Genomic DNA, 18,078 nt, shown 5'->3' with positions numbered 1-18,078 from the left:
GGTGATCTTTGAGCGAGTCATTGCGGAAGCTGCAGAGGAAAAAGAAAAGGAAAAATGATCAGGGTTCGCAGAGGCTGACTCGATCATGAGAAAAGGGTGAAAAACGAACGAACGTAGGTTCGTTGTGACGCTGACGGAGCCCTAAGTTACGAGAAAGGAGAAATGGAGAAAACAACCCACAGCGTATGCACCAGACAGTTAAAGGATGATGCGAATCGGTTAAAATGCAGGAAAAACCAGCAGAAGAAGGAAAGGGAGTACCTTTTTATGATCGGAAGATTGATGAAGGAAGTTGGTGATTTGGGAAGTTGAGGAACGTTGAGAGCTTTTTTGCAGAAGAGAGTTGGAGCGTCTGAGAATACGAAGAAAGTGATGGAACAGTGGAGCGAAATGGGTTTAAGGGTTTTTCGAAATGGGTTTGGGAAGCGCAAACGTTAACTGAAGGTAACCGTTGATGAAGCCACGTGTCGAACGATGGGGAAATGTTTGGTGGAGCGTCAGAGGAGCAGAAAGTACAACCGCTTGGAATTCTGCGCCAGTGCCACGTGGATGACGTGACTCCTTTAGTCTTTTCGCTGGACAAGTCTTCGCTCAAGACTGGGAGGCTTGTGTACCGCCCTGGTAGTCGGAAGTGATGACGTGGCATCCAGCTACAGTATAGGCGTGTTGACAAGACGCCAGGTTGGCAGAAGGGAAGGAAGTCGGGGGACTCGTGTAGTCGCCAGTTATTAAGTTGGCGTGCTCCGATCTCCAGCATACCAGAACCGGCGATCACCGGGTTAAAGATGAAGTCGCCAGATGTAAACTCAGGCGACCAAGTGATTGGAGATTGCCGGAGCAAGCACATCGCCAAAGATGAAGGTGGTGCAGATTATGAAGGCGGCCGGCGAGACCACAGGGAAGGTGTACGAAGGCACCCTAACTCGCCAGTTCTAGTAGAGATCGCGCTCCCAAGTTAGCTATGCACTGGGCAGCACCATGCATAAGTAACTTAGCCAAAAGAGAGTCAGAAGCAGCGCCCAAGTCAAGGAGGCTCCAGATGATGGCACGTGTACGACTGGATGCGAGCCACGTGTCCAGGTGCGTAACTGCCAGGAGAGAGAAAGTGACCAGGTATAAAAGGGTTTCCCAACGAACTTCTGAGGTACGCACGTTCAGATTGTATTCTTTATGCTTGCGAGTTCTTGAGCATACTGTGAGAGAGAACATTGCACGGTTCCTTGAGAGTTCTTGAGTGTTTGCTCTTGAAGTATTTGGTGGTTCAGTCACTGACTTGGGCGTTGGAGTGCGATCAGCCGCAGCGGCGCCGCTCTGTTCTTTTGCAGGTTCTTGAAGTGGATCGTGACGAAGGACGGAGGTAGAAGCGGTGCACACGTCGATCCATTGACAAGGCAAGTTCCAACGTTTTGGTCAACAGGCAGGATCAGTAATTTATAGGGCTTTGTATGGGAGATAGTGGGTAAACCAAGCTTCTCCACTACTTTTGTACTTGCCACATTAGCACAACTACCCCCATCTATTATCATGGAACATAACTTGTTGGTGATAAGGCAGCGGGTGTAAAAAATATTTTCTCTTTGGGTGTCATCCAAAGGTTTTGGAATGGTCCCAAGCATTCGCCTTATTCCCAATATGTCACCTTCATAAGGTATCTCATATTTATTATCACTAGGGGTTTTTGAAGGGGAAGGGGGAGTTAGACCTAAAAGATTGATTACTATGTTCACTTACTACTTGCCCCCCCTTAACCATCATGGTTCGCTTTGTTGGACAATCGGCCGCTATGTGCTCAAAACCTAAACATTTAAAACACCTTTTACTTGAGATTTTGGTAGGAGATTTAGGTGTTATAGTAGAGGGTTTAGAATCCCTAAAGTTGTAAGTGGACTCCTTTACAAGATTGAAGGGAAAAGTCTTAGACGAAAACTTGGTTTTTGTTCCTGCCGGTTGACCAAAAACGTCTTTGTGCGTCTACGCCACTCTCACACCCAAGTATCCATGCGTTTGTACGTGCTTCCGTTTGAATTCCTAAAAACACAAATACAAAGGGCGCCTTAGAGGCCGTTTGCACTCCGACGCTCAAGTCAGTATTAGGGCTAGGAAACACCAAAACTGTTTAACGTAAGACTGTAACTGTGTGTGCCTTAAGCGGCGCAAATGAATAGCGTACCTTGCTAAGTTTTTACTTCTCTTTACCCAAAATGGGCTTTCTGAGGGGGGTGGGCCTAGCACTGTCGTTACCTTCTCTTAAGATAACGTAGCGCGTAGAGTTCCCTTACTGGAGTGCAACCTCTAACGGGGCGACCACCAGGATGCCTCCTCGTGCTCCTGATCTTTGAGGTCACCCGTCCTTAAAGCGCTCTAGTTGTTCATGTGTCATGCATGTAGCTCACCCCTGGAATACGACCCTCACAAGTCGCATCTTTCCAGTGGCTCGGTACTTGTGTTACGCCTAAACGCGTCATCCACTCTACACACATGGACTCTCGTGACCTGGGCTTCTCCCTTACTGATAACTGGTGTGTGGTCTGGGATCCACCTCCCGTGGCCGAGCTCTGCTATTCGAGTCTCGATGTCTGACCTCTCCACACTAACTAGTGGCACGTCGGTACATCTTGGTGACCGATGTCTGACCACTCTTTGACTCCTTGGTGCTCGTGCCTTGCAGGACATTGACTTACGCCGCTCGTGGGACCCCACTTACGTGGCCCCAACATTATTAGTGGTCAACTACGCCCGAGGACTGGTCGGTACACAAGCCCCCCAGTCTCGAGTTGTAACTTGTTTAGCGAAGAGACTAAGTTCTTGCCCTTGGTGACCTACGTGGCTCTGTATGACAGGACGTGAATAGTGCACCAAAGTGACGTCTCTCTGAGTCTGTCTTAACTGCGCACACGTGTTTTGATCAACAACCAGGGCTTAACGTCGCTTACGCTTCCTCATTTACTTTAAATGTTCGAAAACGCGCGCATCCAATCACTGTTCCATCATTCTCTAAAACACCCTTGATTGCTTCGCCTTCTTCCTCGAGCGCTCTTACGACTTCCCTACAGACTCCAGAACCTTCATCCTACCTGATTGAAAGCTATGAACTTTGATCTTTGATCGCCCTTATCTATCGATTCTGATACTTGATAACTGCATGGGGTTGTTTAACTCCTTGTATTAAGCGTCCCTATTCCTTCTTTCTGGGTTTCCTTCGAGTGTGGGTTTCCCTGAGTTAGGGTTCAAGAAACCCAGGACCCTTGTGGAACTGATTCCTGTTATCGTACTGTTATGCTTGCACATTCTGCCCCTGTACATTCGCATGTTTTATCCCTGTGTTTGCCAACCTTTTGTATCTTGAAATTTGCACGCAGGGATGGTCCTGACTGAGGAGAAGCGGGCCAAGCTAGCTGGTATCCTCACTCGCCGTCGAGGAGTGTCTGGGGGTGCAAGCACCTCTAGCCCTCGCGCCCTCTCTTCTGCCACTGTTGTGCCCTCGCATACTCCCTCCGTTCCTGCAGTCGCGGTTTCTCTTGTCGCCGCCCAAGCATCTCCCGCTCCATTTCCTTACGAAAGGAAAGTAGTAGAGATCAAATTTGATGAGGACTTCGCTGAGGGGCCAATCTCTAAAAGGCTTAGGCCTACAATGACGACGACCTCTCATTCCTCCACTATAGGTCGATCGGCATCACCCCGAGTCCAAACGCCAAGCGCTCCCTCGTCCCCTGACCTCTTCGCGCTTGAAGATGGTGGAACGAGTGCTCCTACCACTCCATCTGCCCTCGAACTGCCCGCTGTTCTGCAACATGCCCTTAAAGGCTTTGAGGCGAGGGTGGCTGATAGCTTGAGATCTTCATCTTTGCGTTTTTGATGTGGAATTGGCGGAAGCATCCATGGATTGTTGGTGGACAAGACTCTCCTAGGAGTTATGGTAGCCTTGAAGGTGCATGAGAAGTATGAAAGTGAGAGAGGTGAGGCCTACTCTCTTTGAGGTTGCGGTTTTGGAAGATTAAACACCTAAATCCTAAGAGAGTTTAGGCAAGGAGTAAGAATGGCACATTTTGGCAGCCTTTCATTACTCAAATTAATCTTACAATTTCAGCACCCAAGCTCTCCTTATATAGGACTAGGAGGCCGGAAATGAAGAGTCAAATGAAAGGCAAATGTGAACAAAATGAAATGAAGTTGGCGCCTAAATAAGAGCACACAATGGTGTGTCTCTTAGGTTGCCTAAAGGCCTAAACTGACCGGCCTAAGTTAGCTTAGTAGGTTCTAGAAACCATAATCTAACTTAGGTTGGTTTTTAGGAGCCAAATATCATCCTAATTACAATTTAAACAATTTTACAAAATAAAATTCCTATACTACTTTGGCAAGGATTTAAAGATTATGCTACGCTTGATTTTGGACCTCTTGGAACATGTAGAGATAAGTTTCTCTGCCATCAGTGGCAGTGTCCCAATCTTTATCAAGTCTCTTAGCCAATGCCCTTGTAGTTGGCCCAATATGTCTTTGTGTTTGGCTTTCCTTTGAAGTGGTGCTTGGCCCTCTTCCATCAGTGACGCTGGTAGAGGCCAAGGCTAAGGAAGAAATGACCCTGCTGGCTCGTTCGTTTGCTATCCGCGAGACCGCACTGAAGCAGGAGTTGGCTTGCCTCCGCGGTTCTGAAAAGGATCTCTCAAAGCGACTTCATGACAGGTACCAAGAGGTTCTCGAGTTGGAGGCAAAAATCCTACCCCTGCGAATCCGGGTCTTTGAGTTGGAAGAGGCAGCCGAGGCATCCAAAGCCAAGATGGCAGGGCTTGAAGAAAGGTCCATCAATCGAGAAGTGTAGCTGGGTCGTGTGGAGGCCGAGGTCCGCCAACAATCTAAGAGGTTCGAAGAAACCGACGCTGAGCTGATTGGAGATGTTGTTGATGCTTATGACGCGGGGTTCGAGGACGCCCTCGCTCAGGTTGCCTGTGTGCACCCCAAGATGGACGCTTCACCCTTCGCGGTATCGAAGCGTGTTGTCAACGAGCAGATCGTACGAAGGATTCTTCCTTTTTAGCTTGTAATTGGTTGTCAAACGAACAGTTTATTGTCTGCCTGCAATTTTACTTTCTTAAGCTTGATCTAACTGAAAACTACTCTTTATCTTACTCAACTGTTAACTCGTGGTGCCTGGCACCGTGATGCTTCTACTAGCGCCTTTTGGTACCCCGCCCTCGCTATATGAAGCTAGACAAGAGGGGGGGTTTAACTGTGAACTAGGTCGTTCCACCTTGGCGTTCTCACTCGAAAGGGGAGTTGTTCTCTACGAACCTACCTCTCCACTCACGAGGCCTTTAACGCAAGGAAAACAAGCCCTTAACTGACCTCGGCTTCGCTCAAGGGCGAGAAGGATTTATCTGGCGAACTATTTAGTTCAACCTTGGCGTTCTCACTCGAAAGGGGAAGTATTCTCTATGAACTTACCTCTCCACTCACAAGGCCTCTAACGCAAGGAAAACAAGTCCTTAACTGACCTCGGCTTCGCTCAAGGGCGAGAAGGATTTATCTGGCGAACTATTTCGTTCAACCTTGGCGTTCTCACTCGAAAGGGGAAGTATTCTCTACGAACTTACCTCTCCACTCACAAGGCCTCTAATGCAAGAAAAACGAGTCCTTAACTGACCTTGGCTTCGCTCAAAGGCGAGGAGGATTTATCTGGCGAACTGTTTCGTTCAACCTTGGCATTCTCACTCGAGGGGGGAGGTGTTCTCTACGAACCTACCTTTCCACTCTCGAGACTTCTAATGCAAGGAAAACGAGTTCCTAACTGAATTGTACATAACTCGAGAAAATATTTCAATCGAAATTCATTGGGTAACCTCATTAAAAAAACCCTTATAAGGGAAAAAGAGTGTCCCCTAGTACCATGTACAACGTTACTGCTTAACTGAAATAAAACTTGAAGCCGACCGCATTCCATGCGCGATGAATCGGGCCTCGTTTCAGCGTCTCAAGTCTGCATGCTTCGTTCTCGAGGACCTGCGTTACTCTGAAAGAAATAGTCCATACGGGGAAGATCTGACGTGAAACCAATGGGGCTGCCTTCTCTGGTACCTGGTATCTTTCCTCATGTCCTTGTCGTACTCTGCCCACTAAGCATATGAGTTTTTGAATCTGGTCCTATTCTTGAACAATGACTGAACTGATCGCCTGATCGATCACCGCTAGATACAAACTAAGTGGCGTGCTTGGTTGCGGTTTACACAGGACTGAAGGGCTGGCTATGTACTCCTTCAACTTGATGAACACCTCTTTACCCTCTTGGTAAGGGAGGTCGCCCCCTCCTCCAACTGGTGCAAATCTAGACAAGATAGACATGCGCCTCGTTAGTGCGCACCTTCCTGGGTTTGTTTTCATACCACGCTCAATGAGCAAGAAACCCAAGAACTTCTCTGCTTCTATTCCGAACACACACTTCTCAGGGTCCGGTTTCAGCTTGGACCCGACTATCTTCGCGAACAGACCTTCTAAGTCAATTAGGAGTCGTTCCTTTTCCCTCTAGTGGACGGGTCGGACCTTGTCATTCAGATCCTGCGCCGTTTGGTCGGGGGTGTCGCTAAGCTGAGAGACCTTTCCTCCGATCTCTCTTTCCCCTGGATCGCCAAACAGATTAGGCCTGCTCTCCCAGGCTATCTTTTCGCGGGCAATCCCTGCTTTGGTCCAGGCGGTTTCGGTGTAATTGACCTCGGGCTGGGCGACCTCCTGTGTGTGTGGTGGTCGTGTAGTGACCATGGATACCCCTCTCTTTGTTTTGAGGCTGTTCTCATAACACCTTTTGGCCTCCTTCTGATCTGACTTGATGGTAATCACCTTTCCCGCCAAGTCAGGCAGCTTCATCTTCATGTGCCTCGTCGATGGCACCGCCCCCAGTCTATTCAGCGTAGGTCTACCCAACAACATGTTATAAGCGGAGGGGGCATTGACGACGAGATACCTGATGCTCTCCATACAGGACGCGGTACCATCTGTAAAGGTGGTCCTCAGCTCTAAGTGTTCGGGCACCTCCACCTGGTCTCCCGCGAAACCGTACAGGCAGCTAGTATAGGGCCTTAGCATGTCAGGAGACAGTTGCAGCTTGTTGAAAGTCGTCCAGAACATTACGTCTGCCGAGCTTCCCTGATCCACTTGCACATGGTGCACCTTCCTTCCTACGGTTACCACTAAGATCACCATCGGGTCGTTGTCATGGGGAACAACATCCTGAAAGTTGGCCTTGGTGAAGACAAGGTCGACATCGAAGGCATCGTCGGCCCTTTGTGCTTCTACCGACATCACCACCCGAGCGTATCTCCTTCGCTGAGAGGCGATACAACCTCCTCCCAAAAAACCTCACGCGATGGTGTGAATCTCACCATGCACGGGGACTTCATGCCCCGCGCCGCCGCCTATCACCATCACGTCCTCGGTTCCTGCTTTTCTTGCAAGTAATCGCCTAGGAAACCGTTCTTCACCAACTCATCTAGTTGGTGTCCCAGTGCCAACCAGTTGCGTATGAGGTGGCTGAATGCTTGGTGGAACTCACACCAGGCGTTCTTGTTGGGCCCGAGCCTCTTGTTGGTCTTGGGAGGTACCTTCAGCCTTTCCGCTACGTTTGGGATAGCGATGAGGTCCTTTAATTCTACCACGAAGTCGTGCCTTGGTGGCACATTCTCCCTCTCGCGTCCCCTTGTTTGAGGCTTCCTAGGTTGATAGGGTTGTTGTTTCACGGGGGTCTTCTTCTCTATCGCTGCCTCATGCACCCTTAGGGGTTGAGGGCGACCTGACACACGTGGGCGCGTGGGAACGACACACGTGTGCTTCTCGTTAACTTCCTCCTTCGTCGCATTATGAGCCACCGCGCGACGCCTTATCTCGGTGAAGGTCTTAGGGTGGTTTGGGATAAGTGATTCGCTGAAGGGTCCTGACACAATGCCCTTCCTGAACGCGTGCACCATCATCCTTTCGTCTTTGAGGTTCAACCTCACTACCTGTGCTCTAAAGAGGTGGAGGAATTCCTTCAAAGTCTCTCCCTGATATTGTCTTATGTCAAAGAGATCATAAGAGATAGACGGGGGCGCCTGATTCGCGATGTATTGTGCCTCGAACAACTTTGTAAGCTGTGGGAACAACGTCACATGGCCATCAGGGAGGCTGATGAACCAGTCCATCGCTGTTCCCACCAAGGTGCTCATGAACAACTTGCATCTCACCGCATCGGAGCCCCCAACCAGCATCATCTGCGTATAGAAAGCCGTGAGATGGGCCTCCGAATCCTCTGTACCAGTGAAGGTCACCTTGGGCCCTACAAGTGTGGCTCGTATCAAGACATCCATGATCTCTTGCGAGAATGACATCGAAAACTCTCTGGGCGGCATCACAGGTTCTTGATCTTCCTTCTCACGCTCACCTGCGTGATTTTGCAGATCCCTGCGTAGTTCCTCATTCGAATGGCGCATTTCTTCGTTCGTTGCCCGTGACGCAGCCAGATCAGCCTGAATGCGTTCTTGATTTGCTCTTGACGCAACCACTTCTTCTTGAAGGGCCTGCATCGTTTCCATAACCTGTTGTAGGGTGAGGCTTTCGCCTCCGTTTGGTGCAACAGGTCCCTGCCTCGTACTTCTCATCTCTTGGATTTGTCTGGTTCTTGCTGGTGGGACAATGTTTTGTATCGTGCCCCACGGTGGGCACCAAATGTTCCTACCGGTTGACCAAAAACGTCTTTGTGCGTCTACGTCACTCTCACACCCAAGTATCCCTACATTTGTACGTGCTTCCGTTGGAATGCCTGAAAACACAAAGATAAAGGGCCCCCTAGAGGCCGCTTGCACTCCGACGGTCAAGTCAGTATTAGGGCTAGGAAACACCAAAACTGTTTAACGTAAGACTGTAACTGTATGTGTGTTAAACGGCACAAATGAATAACGTACCTTGCTAACTTTATTACTTCCCTTTATATAGACTTTAACTAGGGTTTCCTCTTTACCCAAAATGGGCTTTCTGAGGGGGGTGGGCCCAACACTGTCGTTACCTTCTCTTAAGATAACCTAGCGCGTAGGGTTCCCTTACTGGAGTGCAACCTCTGACAGGGCGACCACCTGGATGCCTCCTCGTGCACCTGATCTCTGGGGTCACCCGTCCTTGGAGCGCCCTAGTTGTTCACTTGTCATGCATGTAGCTCACCCCTGGAATACGACCCTCACAGGTCGCATCTTTCTAGTGGCTCGGTACTTGTGTTACGCCTAAACGCGTCATCCACTCTACACACATGGACTCTCGTGACCTGGGCTTCTCCCTTACTGATAACTAGTGTGTGGTTTGGGATCCACCTCCTTTAGCCCAGCTCTGCTGTTCGAGTCCTGATGTCCGACCTCTCCACACTGACTAGTGGCACGTCGGTACATCCTGGTGACCGATGTCTGACCACTCTTTGGCTCCTTGGCGCTCGTGCCTTGCGGGACACTGACTTACGCCGCTCGTGGGACCCCGCTTACATGGCCCCAACATTACTAGTGGTCAACTACGCCCGAGGGTTGGTCGGTACAGTTTTATATTTTCAAGATGATTGGTAGTAGCCATCACTATGAATATTTTTGGAAAAGGTTTTCTTTGAAAGTTGTGATTCAACCTTGATGGCAAGGTGAACCAATTTTTCTAAAGATGAGTACTCATATAATTCTACCACATCTTGAATGTCCCTTCTTAAGCCACTTACAAACCTAGCCATTTTAGACTTTTCACTTTCATGCATGTCAACTTTAGTTAAGGTTGCTTCAAGTTCTTTAAAATAATCATCCACACTTTGTGTTCCTTGTTAAAGTTGTTGGAGCTTCAACAAGAGCTCTTTCCTATAGTGTGGAGGCACAAATCTAGCGCGCATGCATAACTTCAAAATCCTCCCAAGAGACCATGGTTGACCTCTTGTTAAGTCCAATGTCCATTACAGTTTTGTGCCACCATTGCATGGCATAATCCAAAAATTCTAAGGAGGCTAACTTAACCTTTTGGTCTTCTTGGACCTCATGTACATTAAAAATTTGTTCTACTTTAGCCTCCCATCCTAGGTAAATATTGGGATCACCTTCCCCACTAAATGATGCATTCTCCATTCGTCCTCTTCTTCTTGGCTACCATAGTGTTATAACTTCTTGATTCATGCCTTGGATTCCATCTTCTTCCTCTTTGGAGTCTATCATAGGCCGATTCTAGCCTTTAGAGTCTTTCCTCCATTTGTCTCATCTCTTCCTCCTTTTGTGCTAGTGATCTTTTGGTCGCCGCCAATTCACCCATAAGGAATGCCTTTTGGGGAGATTGGGGTTTAGAAGATTCCCCTGAAGACAAATGAGCCATGAAAACACAAGTGACAAACAGTTAGATAAAACAAGTTAATAAGAAATTCATTAGCAAGGTTGCACCACTTGTATCAAGATCACTCCAAACACACAAAGAAAGAAATTTCTCCCCTTAGCCAAGGTGATGGAGGAAGGCCCAAGCTCACCACACTATGAAAGCCAAGCTTCCAAGACTAAGACCGTCTAGCCATGATGGGAGCGTCTAGCCTCAAAAAGGAGCGTCTAGCCATGATGAGGAGCGTCTAGGCCATGAAGTGGAGCGGCTACATAAGGAGCATCTATGAAGAGTCCTAGACCGTCTAGCTTCACATATACATGGGCCAAGCTACGGTTTTGTGACGAGAAGGCTTTGTTGCATAAAGGCCCATTAGGGGTACTTAGTAGATAGGATAGTGTAGAAAGCACTTTTGGATGGAAACATTCTAGAATCTAGGGTTGTGTGGCCGGTCATTGCACATGGCACATGGCTTAGAATTTAGATTTAATTTTGGTTTTCTTTTCCTTAGAATTCAGCTTAACATTTACGTCCAAGATAGCCTATAAATAGGAAGGCTATCTCATTGTATTTTTCAAGTTTAATTGAGTAAGGTTATGCTGCCATTTTTGTGCACAAGCTTTACTTTTCCTAGAAATCTAGGCTCTAAACTTCAATCCTTTCACCTTCTCCCTTGAGCTGGCCGAACCACTCAAACACCATACTCATCATGCACCTACAAGGCCAACACAACTCCTAGGAGGGTCTTGATCATCTCACCCATTGCTTCCGCACCTTATTTTCTACTTTGATTCAAGAAGAACACATGAAAATGTCATCATTTGGTATCATGAGCTTTGGTTCTTCAAGATGAGTAGCTCCTTGTCTTTTAAATTTTAGTTCTTCTTTATTTCATATTGTCATTTACTTTCCTTACTTGTCTTGCTGTTTTTTACATTTTAATTTGTTCTTGGTGTGCTTTGTGGAAGATCCAACCGAAGCACTCTTGTTCATTTGATCTTGAACAAGTTCTTGTGCAATTTGTGATAGGATTCCATACACCTTTGTGTTGCTATTTTGTTTTAGGCTTTGAGTCTTTATTGCTTTCATTATTTTGCTTCATATTATGCTTTGAGTCTTTATTTTTCTGAATCTATAAATGTTGTGTCAAGTCATGTGAATCCATATTTGTCAACAATTCTTAGTAGTCCTATTTTTGGCTTGATTGTTTCTTGCTTTTGGGTCTCTTTATTTGCTTGAATCTGCTGTTCTTTGCTCCTTTGGTGCCTTTTTAATTTTTTAGTTTGAGTTCATATTGTGTTTAGATCATACACAATTCTATTTCACAAATTTCCATTGTGTCTAAACTTTGGTATCTTGCTGTTTTTGTTTCCAGTTTTCAGATTCCCCTGTTTACACCTTCTCTGTTTTGGCTGTTTTAACCCAGAAAAATATTTCCACCCATAGGAAAATTCTGATTTTCTGGAAAATGCAAGTTTAAAGTGTTATAGAAAAGACAAAAAAAGAATTAGGTCAAAAGAAGCAACAGAAAAAAAATGATAAATCTTTTAAGATCAGAGTGCAAATCTGAAGCGCTCCAGCTGGCCTAACCGAACACCAATTTTGCAAAATTTATTAAAAAAAAATGGTGCATCTGTTTTGAGTGATTCCAAAGCCAGATTTTAGATAAGATCCTGAATATCTTGCATAACAAATTTCAGAGCCAAATTCTAAAAATACAGCTCAGCATAAATCGGGGAACAAACACGTTTTCTGGCCCACAACATTTTCCAGTGGTGCTGTTTTTTTTATTTGGTCATCTAATCTAGTGCTTTTCTTTAGGAATTCTTTTGTGTGCCAACCTTTAATTGAGTACCTTTATTTGTTTGCTTTACTTAATTGACTCTCTTTCTAGTTGTCACAATCTAAATCCTTTTGGTGGTACTGTTTTTATTCAATTAAATTTGTTTCTTGCTTTTGTTCTTTGACCTCTTTTTAGGTGCTGGAATTTAATTTCTCCCTTGGTGCTTATGTGCATGGAATTTGACTTGGTTTAAGGTTTAGCCTTGTAAATAGGTGCTGGAAATTGGAGAATTAAAGCCAACATTCTAAGGAGGAGACAAAGCCAAAGCCGAAACAAGCTTTCTTGAAACAAACACTACAAACACTTAGGAGATCAACAATCAAGACAACAAAGAAGTGCACTAACCAAAAGGAGGAACAACAAAGGGAGTTTTCTTATTTTCCTTTGCAACTTGGTTTATTGTTAATTACCTCTTTTAATTACGTTTTAGACGGTGAGTGTGTCTTCAAGGGCTCAAAGTGTCCAAGAAGCCTCACCTAGGGCCGAATAGTGTAGTAAATTTTGCTTAGTAATTGTTGCTTGTTTGAACTTGTTTTTTTTTCTATTGTTTTGGTAGAAACGTTTTGCATGCTTAGTATTGTTTAATTTTGTGCTACACCGACTAGTATTGCTGCATATCTAGCTTACATAGTTTTCTTGGTTTTTGATTTCTCAACTTCTTGTGTTCTAAGTGTTTCACTAAGAGAAAATTTTGTGTGAAGGCATTGGAGACTAGTTTTTGGCAAGGAAAAGGCTTGGTACTTAAGTAGTCCTTTGAGACTCACCTCTCTTACCTGGAAAACTACCTTCTTTAACTTCCCTAATCTTTCTCAAAGTAAAACGCCTAAATACACAAAGTTTTAGCCATGTCTTCTTCTTCTCACTCTCCAAAGTCTATAGAAAGTGAAGTAAAATCTTTGAAAACTCTTTTAAAAGAAGTATCCCAAGCGGTACAATTGATATCTTTTAGACAATTGGAGAATGAGAACAAAATCAATGAGTTGGCTAAAGCTCAAGAAGAGAAATCACAAAAATCACAAAAAAAAAAAAAAACTCATGCATCCCATTCTAAAAGTAATGAGACTCTAGGGGAGGGAAGCCTTAGAATTAATGACTATTACCAACCACCCCCTAGAAGAACTAGACAAAGGGAGCAAGAGAGCCCAAAGGAAGTAAGGGTAGACCTACCCCATTTCTATGGTAAGGAAGATGTAGAGGCCTACCTAGATTGGGAGATGAAAGTAGAGCAACTCTTTGCTTGCCATAGGGTGAGTGAAGAGAGGAAGGTACCCTTAGCAACCCTTAGTTTCCAAAGCAATGCCATGTATTGGTGGACCTCTTTAGAGAGAGACCGACGTCTTCATAGGGAGCCTTCCATAGAATATTGGAATGACCTTAGGGGAGCCCTAAGACGTCGCCACATACCTTCCTACTACCATAGGGAGTTGATGGACAAGCTCCAAAGACTCCAACAAAAGAACTTAAGTGTGGAAGAGTATAGGCAGAAAATGGAGCTCTACATGATGAGAGCATCCATTAGAGAGGAAGAAACCACCACCATATCTAGGTTTCTAAGTGGGCTCAACCTTGAGATAAGTGATAGAGTAGAACTATTACCCTACCAAGACTTGAATGATTTGGTTCAACTTTGCATTAAAGTTGAACAACAAAATTTGCGCAAAACTTCAAGTCTAAGGGTGGGTTCTTACTCCAACTCTTATCCCAAGAAAGACTTTAAAAGGGAGGGTAGTACACCTAGAGACGAATCCAAAGAAACTACCAAACCCTTAGTGAAAGATGCCTCCACCCCATACATCCGTGCTAGGGACACCAAGTGCTTTAAATGTTTTGGAAGAGGGCATGTGCAAGCGCAATGTCCAAACCAAAGGGTTTTGTTTTTAAAAGGAAAAGATGAGTACACAAGTGGTGAGGATGAACCTAGTACTCAAGAAAAAGGGGAAGGAGAAAGGATAAATCCTTTGGAGGGGGACTTATTGATGATTCAAAGAATCCTCCACAATCAACCTAGTGCATCCATTGAGACACAACGAGAGAACATTTTTCATACTAGATGCAATATTTTAGAAAATATATGCTCTCTTATTGTGGATGGTGGATCATGCTGCAATTGCTGTAGCACTAGATTGATTGAAAAACTAAAACTACAAGTAGTTCCTCATCCAAAACCGTACAATTTACAATGGATCAATGAGGATGGAGAACTACGTGTAGACAAACAAGTGGAAATCGAGTTTTCTATAGGTAACTACAAAGACAATGTTTTATGTGATGTAGTACCTATGGAAGCTTGCCACATCTTATTAGGTAGACCATGGCAATTTGATAAGAAAACCTCGCATAATGGTCTAACTAACGAGATTTCTTTCATCCACAAGCACAAAAGGTTTGTACTTAGTCCTTTACCACATTCCCAAGTGGTAAAAGACCAAATACAAATGAAACACAAAAGGGATGAAGAAAAAATAGAAAAAGAGAAAAATTTTGGGAAACAAAAGGCGTGGGAGAATAGTGTTCCTTCCCACAAGGTCATTCAACAAGTCAAGCACATAGAAAATACCTTTACAAACATGCTTCTTGTTGAACAACCTAGCCTTTCCTTTTGTAAAGGAACACTTGCAAGCATAAGCACAAAAGAAAAGTCTTTAAAAGAAGCTTGCATAGATCAAGACTATTTCTCAAATATGTTAAGATATCCCCAAGGGAATGACAAGTTATCTATAAGCACTTACCAATTTTTGTATGAAGTAGTGCCTAGAACAACTTGCCATGTCTTATTGAGACAACCATTGCAAAATGTACAAATTTTCATAAACCATGGTTGTACCAACGAGACTCTCTTTGCACATAAGAGAAAAAGTCTACAAGAAGGAGAACTCATGGGACAAATGAGAGTTGATAAAACTCTAGAGCTTTTAAGAGGAAAACTTTTGTCACCCATGAGAAAAGAAGTTCAAAGACATTACTTTAGGTATACCTCTTGTTTTCAAACTACACCTAAAGCGAAGTCCCAAGAACTCTATCCTCCTTCACCTTTTGTAAAAAATCCTTGGGAAGACACACATTTCAAATTAGATCTTCCTAGGACGATAAAAGGTCTTATTTCATTTTTCATGGATGTGGATAAACTCATCCTAAGAAACGTGACAAGCTTCCATGATTTATTCTCAAATGAAAGAGCTACAACATTTGCAAACATAGCTCTTCTTTTTATGCTTCACGAAATCATGAAAGACACTCGCAAATCTTGGGATAAGAATCCTTTTCCTTATAAGCATGCATAAAATGGAGTAGTCCACAAGATTACTCATATTTCTCCATTTGAAGTTGTATGTGCCCAATGTCCTCTTACCATTTTAAAGTTGTTACCATCTCTTAAAAGGCTTATGCCTAAAGGAAAAGTAACTACTTTTGGAAATTTTAGAAAATATAAGAGGATTAGAGAGCACCTACAACCCTCAAAAGAGAGGTATTGTGAGAAGTTGGCCAAAACAAGAGAAAAACAAAAATGGCAACTTCACACACTTCTTTGTTCTCCAAAGGCTCACCCTAACTCCTTTGCTTTGTTTCAAGATTCACATAGGTTGATATTTGATCCTGGAGGACACATCTTGACGAAGCAAGAGGCTGCTATCCGAGATCAAGAAAGCAAATCTGAGGATAGATCTTCTCAAGACGGAGGAGATGATGGACACCATCCAGCCACAACCATTCCCTTAGCAAAAGCCTTGGATTTGAGGACAAATCCTTTTCAAGAGGGAGGGGATGATGGAGGAAGGCCCAAGCTCACCACACTATGAAAGCCAAGCTTCCAAGACTAAGACCGTCTAGCCATGATGGGAGCGTCTAGCCTCAAAAAGGAGCGTCTAGCCATGATGAGGAGCGTCTAGGCCATGAAGTGGAGCGGCTACATAAGGAGCATCTATGAAGAGTCCTAGACCGTCTAGCTTCACATATACATGGGCCAAGCTACGGTTTTGTGACGAGAAGGCTTTGTTGCATAAAGGCCCATTAGGGGTACTTAGTAGATAGGATAGTGTAGAAAGCACTTTTGGATGGAAACATTCTAGAATCTAGGGTTGTGTGGCCGGTCATTGCACATGGCACATGGCTTAGAATTTAGATTTAATTTTGGTTTTCTTTTCCTTAGAATTCAGCTTAACATTTACGTCCAAGATAGCCTATAAATAGGAAGGCTATCTCATTGTATTTTTCAAGTTTAATTGAGTAAGGTTATGCTGCCATTTTTGTGCACAAGCTTTACTTCTCCTATAAATCTAGGCTCTGAACTTCAATTCTTTCACCTTCTCCCTTGAGCTGGCCGAACCACTCAAACACCATACTCATCATGCACCTACAAGGCCAACACAACTCCTAGGAGGGTCTTGATCATCTCACCCATTGCTTCCGCACCTTATTTTCTACTTTGATTCAAGAAGAACACATGAAAATGTCATCACAAGGTCTTTCTTGTGGATGAAAAACTCTCAAATGAAAAAGGTCAAAGCCTTCAATACTTGATCTCAAAGGAAAATCACCACAAAACTTTAAGGAAAAGAAAATAAAAGACAAACAAGAAAAACTTAAACAAGAAGAGCTAAACTAAATTTGAAAAAGAGAATATGACAAAACTTGAAAAGGAAGACAAACAAGAAAAGGCACACAAAAAGACTCTAAGATACTTACTAAACTTTTAACTATGAAACTTTTTCTTTTTATAAATTATTAAAGCAAAAGGATAAAAAATTCCACAATGGTTGAAAACAATTTGCCAATCAAGTTGAATCCATATTTGGAAAATGTTTTTCTTGGGTAAGTGATAACCAAAGATGCGTTTTAAACTTTTCTTTGCTATTTTCTTATACTAATTTGACCTATGGAAAGAAATGACCATAGTTTTCATCATGCATAATTTCCAAGAACTTTCGATTTTCACAACAAATTTTGGGATTCAATATAATTGAACACTTGAAATCATTTGTTTGGAACTTTAAATCTAGTTCTACTAAAAACAAGTTTCTAATTACTTTTCAAACTTCAAAATTAAAAGCAAGTAAGTAGAATCAAAACAAGGACTCCTAGAACACTAATGAACATAAGTGTACCGACCATTCCTCGGTCATCGGCGCCAGAGAAAAGACCTCAGACATCGGCGCCAGAGAAAGACATCAGACATCGAACATCGGTGTCTGATAGTAATGGTGGGCCACGTAAGGTGGGCCCCAGAAATCATATCAAATACCAGTTAAACACCAAGATATAAGAGAAGACCTAAATCACGAGAGGATCATGCATGGGGTATGTATGGTACATTCGGGTACGACACAGGCAAGTGTTCCTTGGAGGCATTAAGGCTCGTTAGGGTTAGGGTTTCCAGGGAAAGACTGCATGCATGGCACGTGAATACTTAGGGCACCCATAGACAGATGATGCCGCAAGCGCTGGTACGTGAAATAGCTACCTTGGCGGCTACACTGTTAAGTCTTTGCACTCCAGAAAAGGGAAGTCCTACGCGCCAGATTACGCTAAGATTGTGTGATAGCGACGCAAGGACATTCTCCCAGGAACCCTAGAGATGGGTAACAGAACAGAAGTAACCCTAGTTACAACCTATATAAAGGGTGGTAAGAACCCTAGCAAGGTACACGATTTCTAAGACTGAAACAACTTTATTCACTAACTGTTTCTGTACCGATCAGGTCATCAGGTGTGATGACGTGGCAGCAAGCGACAATATAGGCGTGTTGAACGGGACACCTGGCCGACAGAAGGGAAGTAAATCGGGAAGTCGGTACAGTCGCCGATCGCTGAAGTGGCATTCGCCGATCTCTGATGTGCGTAACCGGCGGTCACTAGAGTTGCGTCACAGTCGCCGTATGTGAGTACTAGGAGATAAG

General features: G+C 44.3%; 1 protein-coding gene across 1 annotated transcript; it reads right to left on the bottom strand.

Annotated features, from left to right (window-relative positions):
• Positions 1-7,412: 7,412 nt before the first annotated feature.
• Positions 7,413-8,621, bottom strand: LOC137834117 (uncharacterized). The gene has a single exon (XM_068642180.1). The coding sequence runs from the start codon at positions 8,619-8,621 to the stop codon at positions 7,413-7,415; it is 1,209 nt and encodes a 402-aa protein (XP_068498281.1).
• Positions 8,622-18,078: the final 9,457 nt, after the last annotated feature.

The sequence above is a fragment of the Phaseolus vulgaris genome, chromosome 5 (genome assembly GCF_000499845.2).
Source record: "Phaseolus vulgaris cultivar G19833 chromosome 5, P. vulgaris v2.0, whole genome shotgun sequence".
Taxonomy (NCBI): Eukaryota; Viridiplantae; Streptophyta; class Magnoliopsida; order Fabales; family Fabaceae; genus Phaseolus; species Phaseolus vulgaris.
Note: the sequence above shows the minus strand (reverse complement) of the source record. Positions and strands in the feature narration are given on the sequence as shown.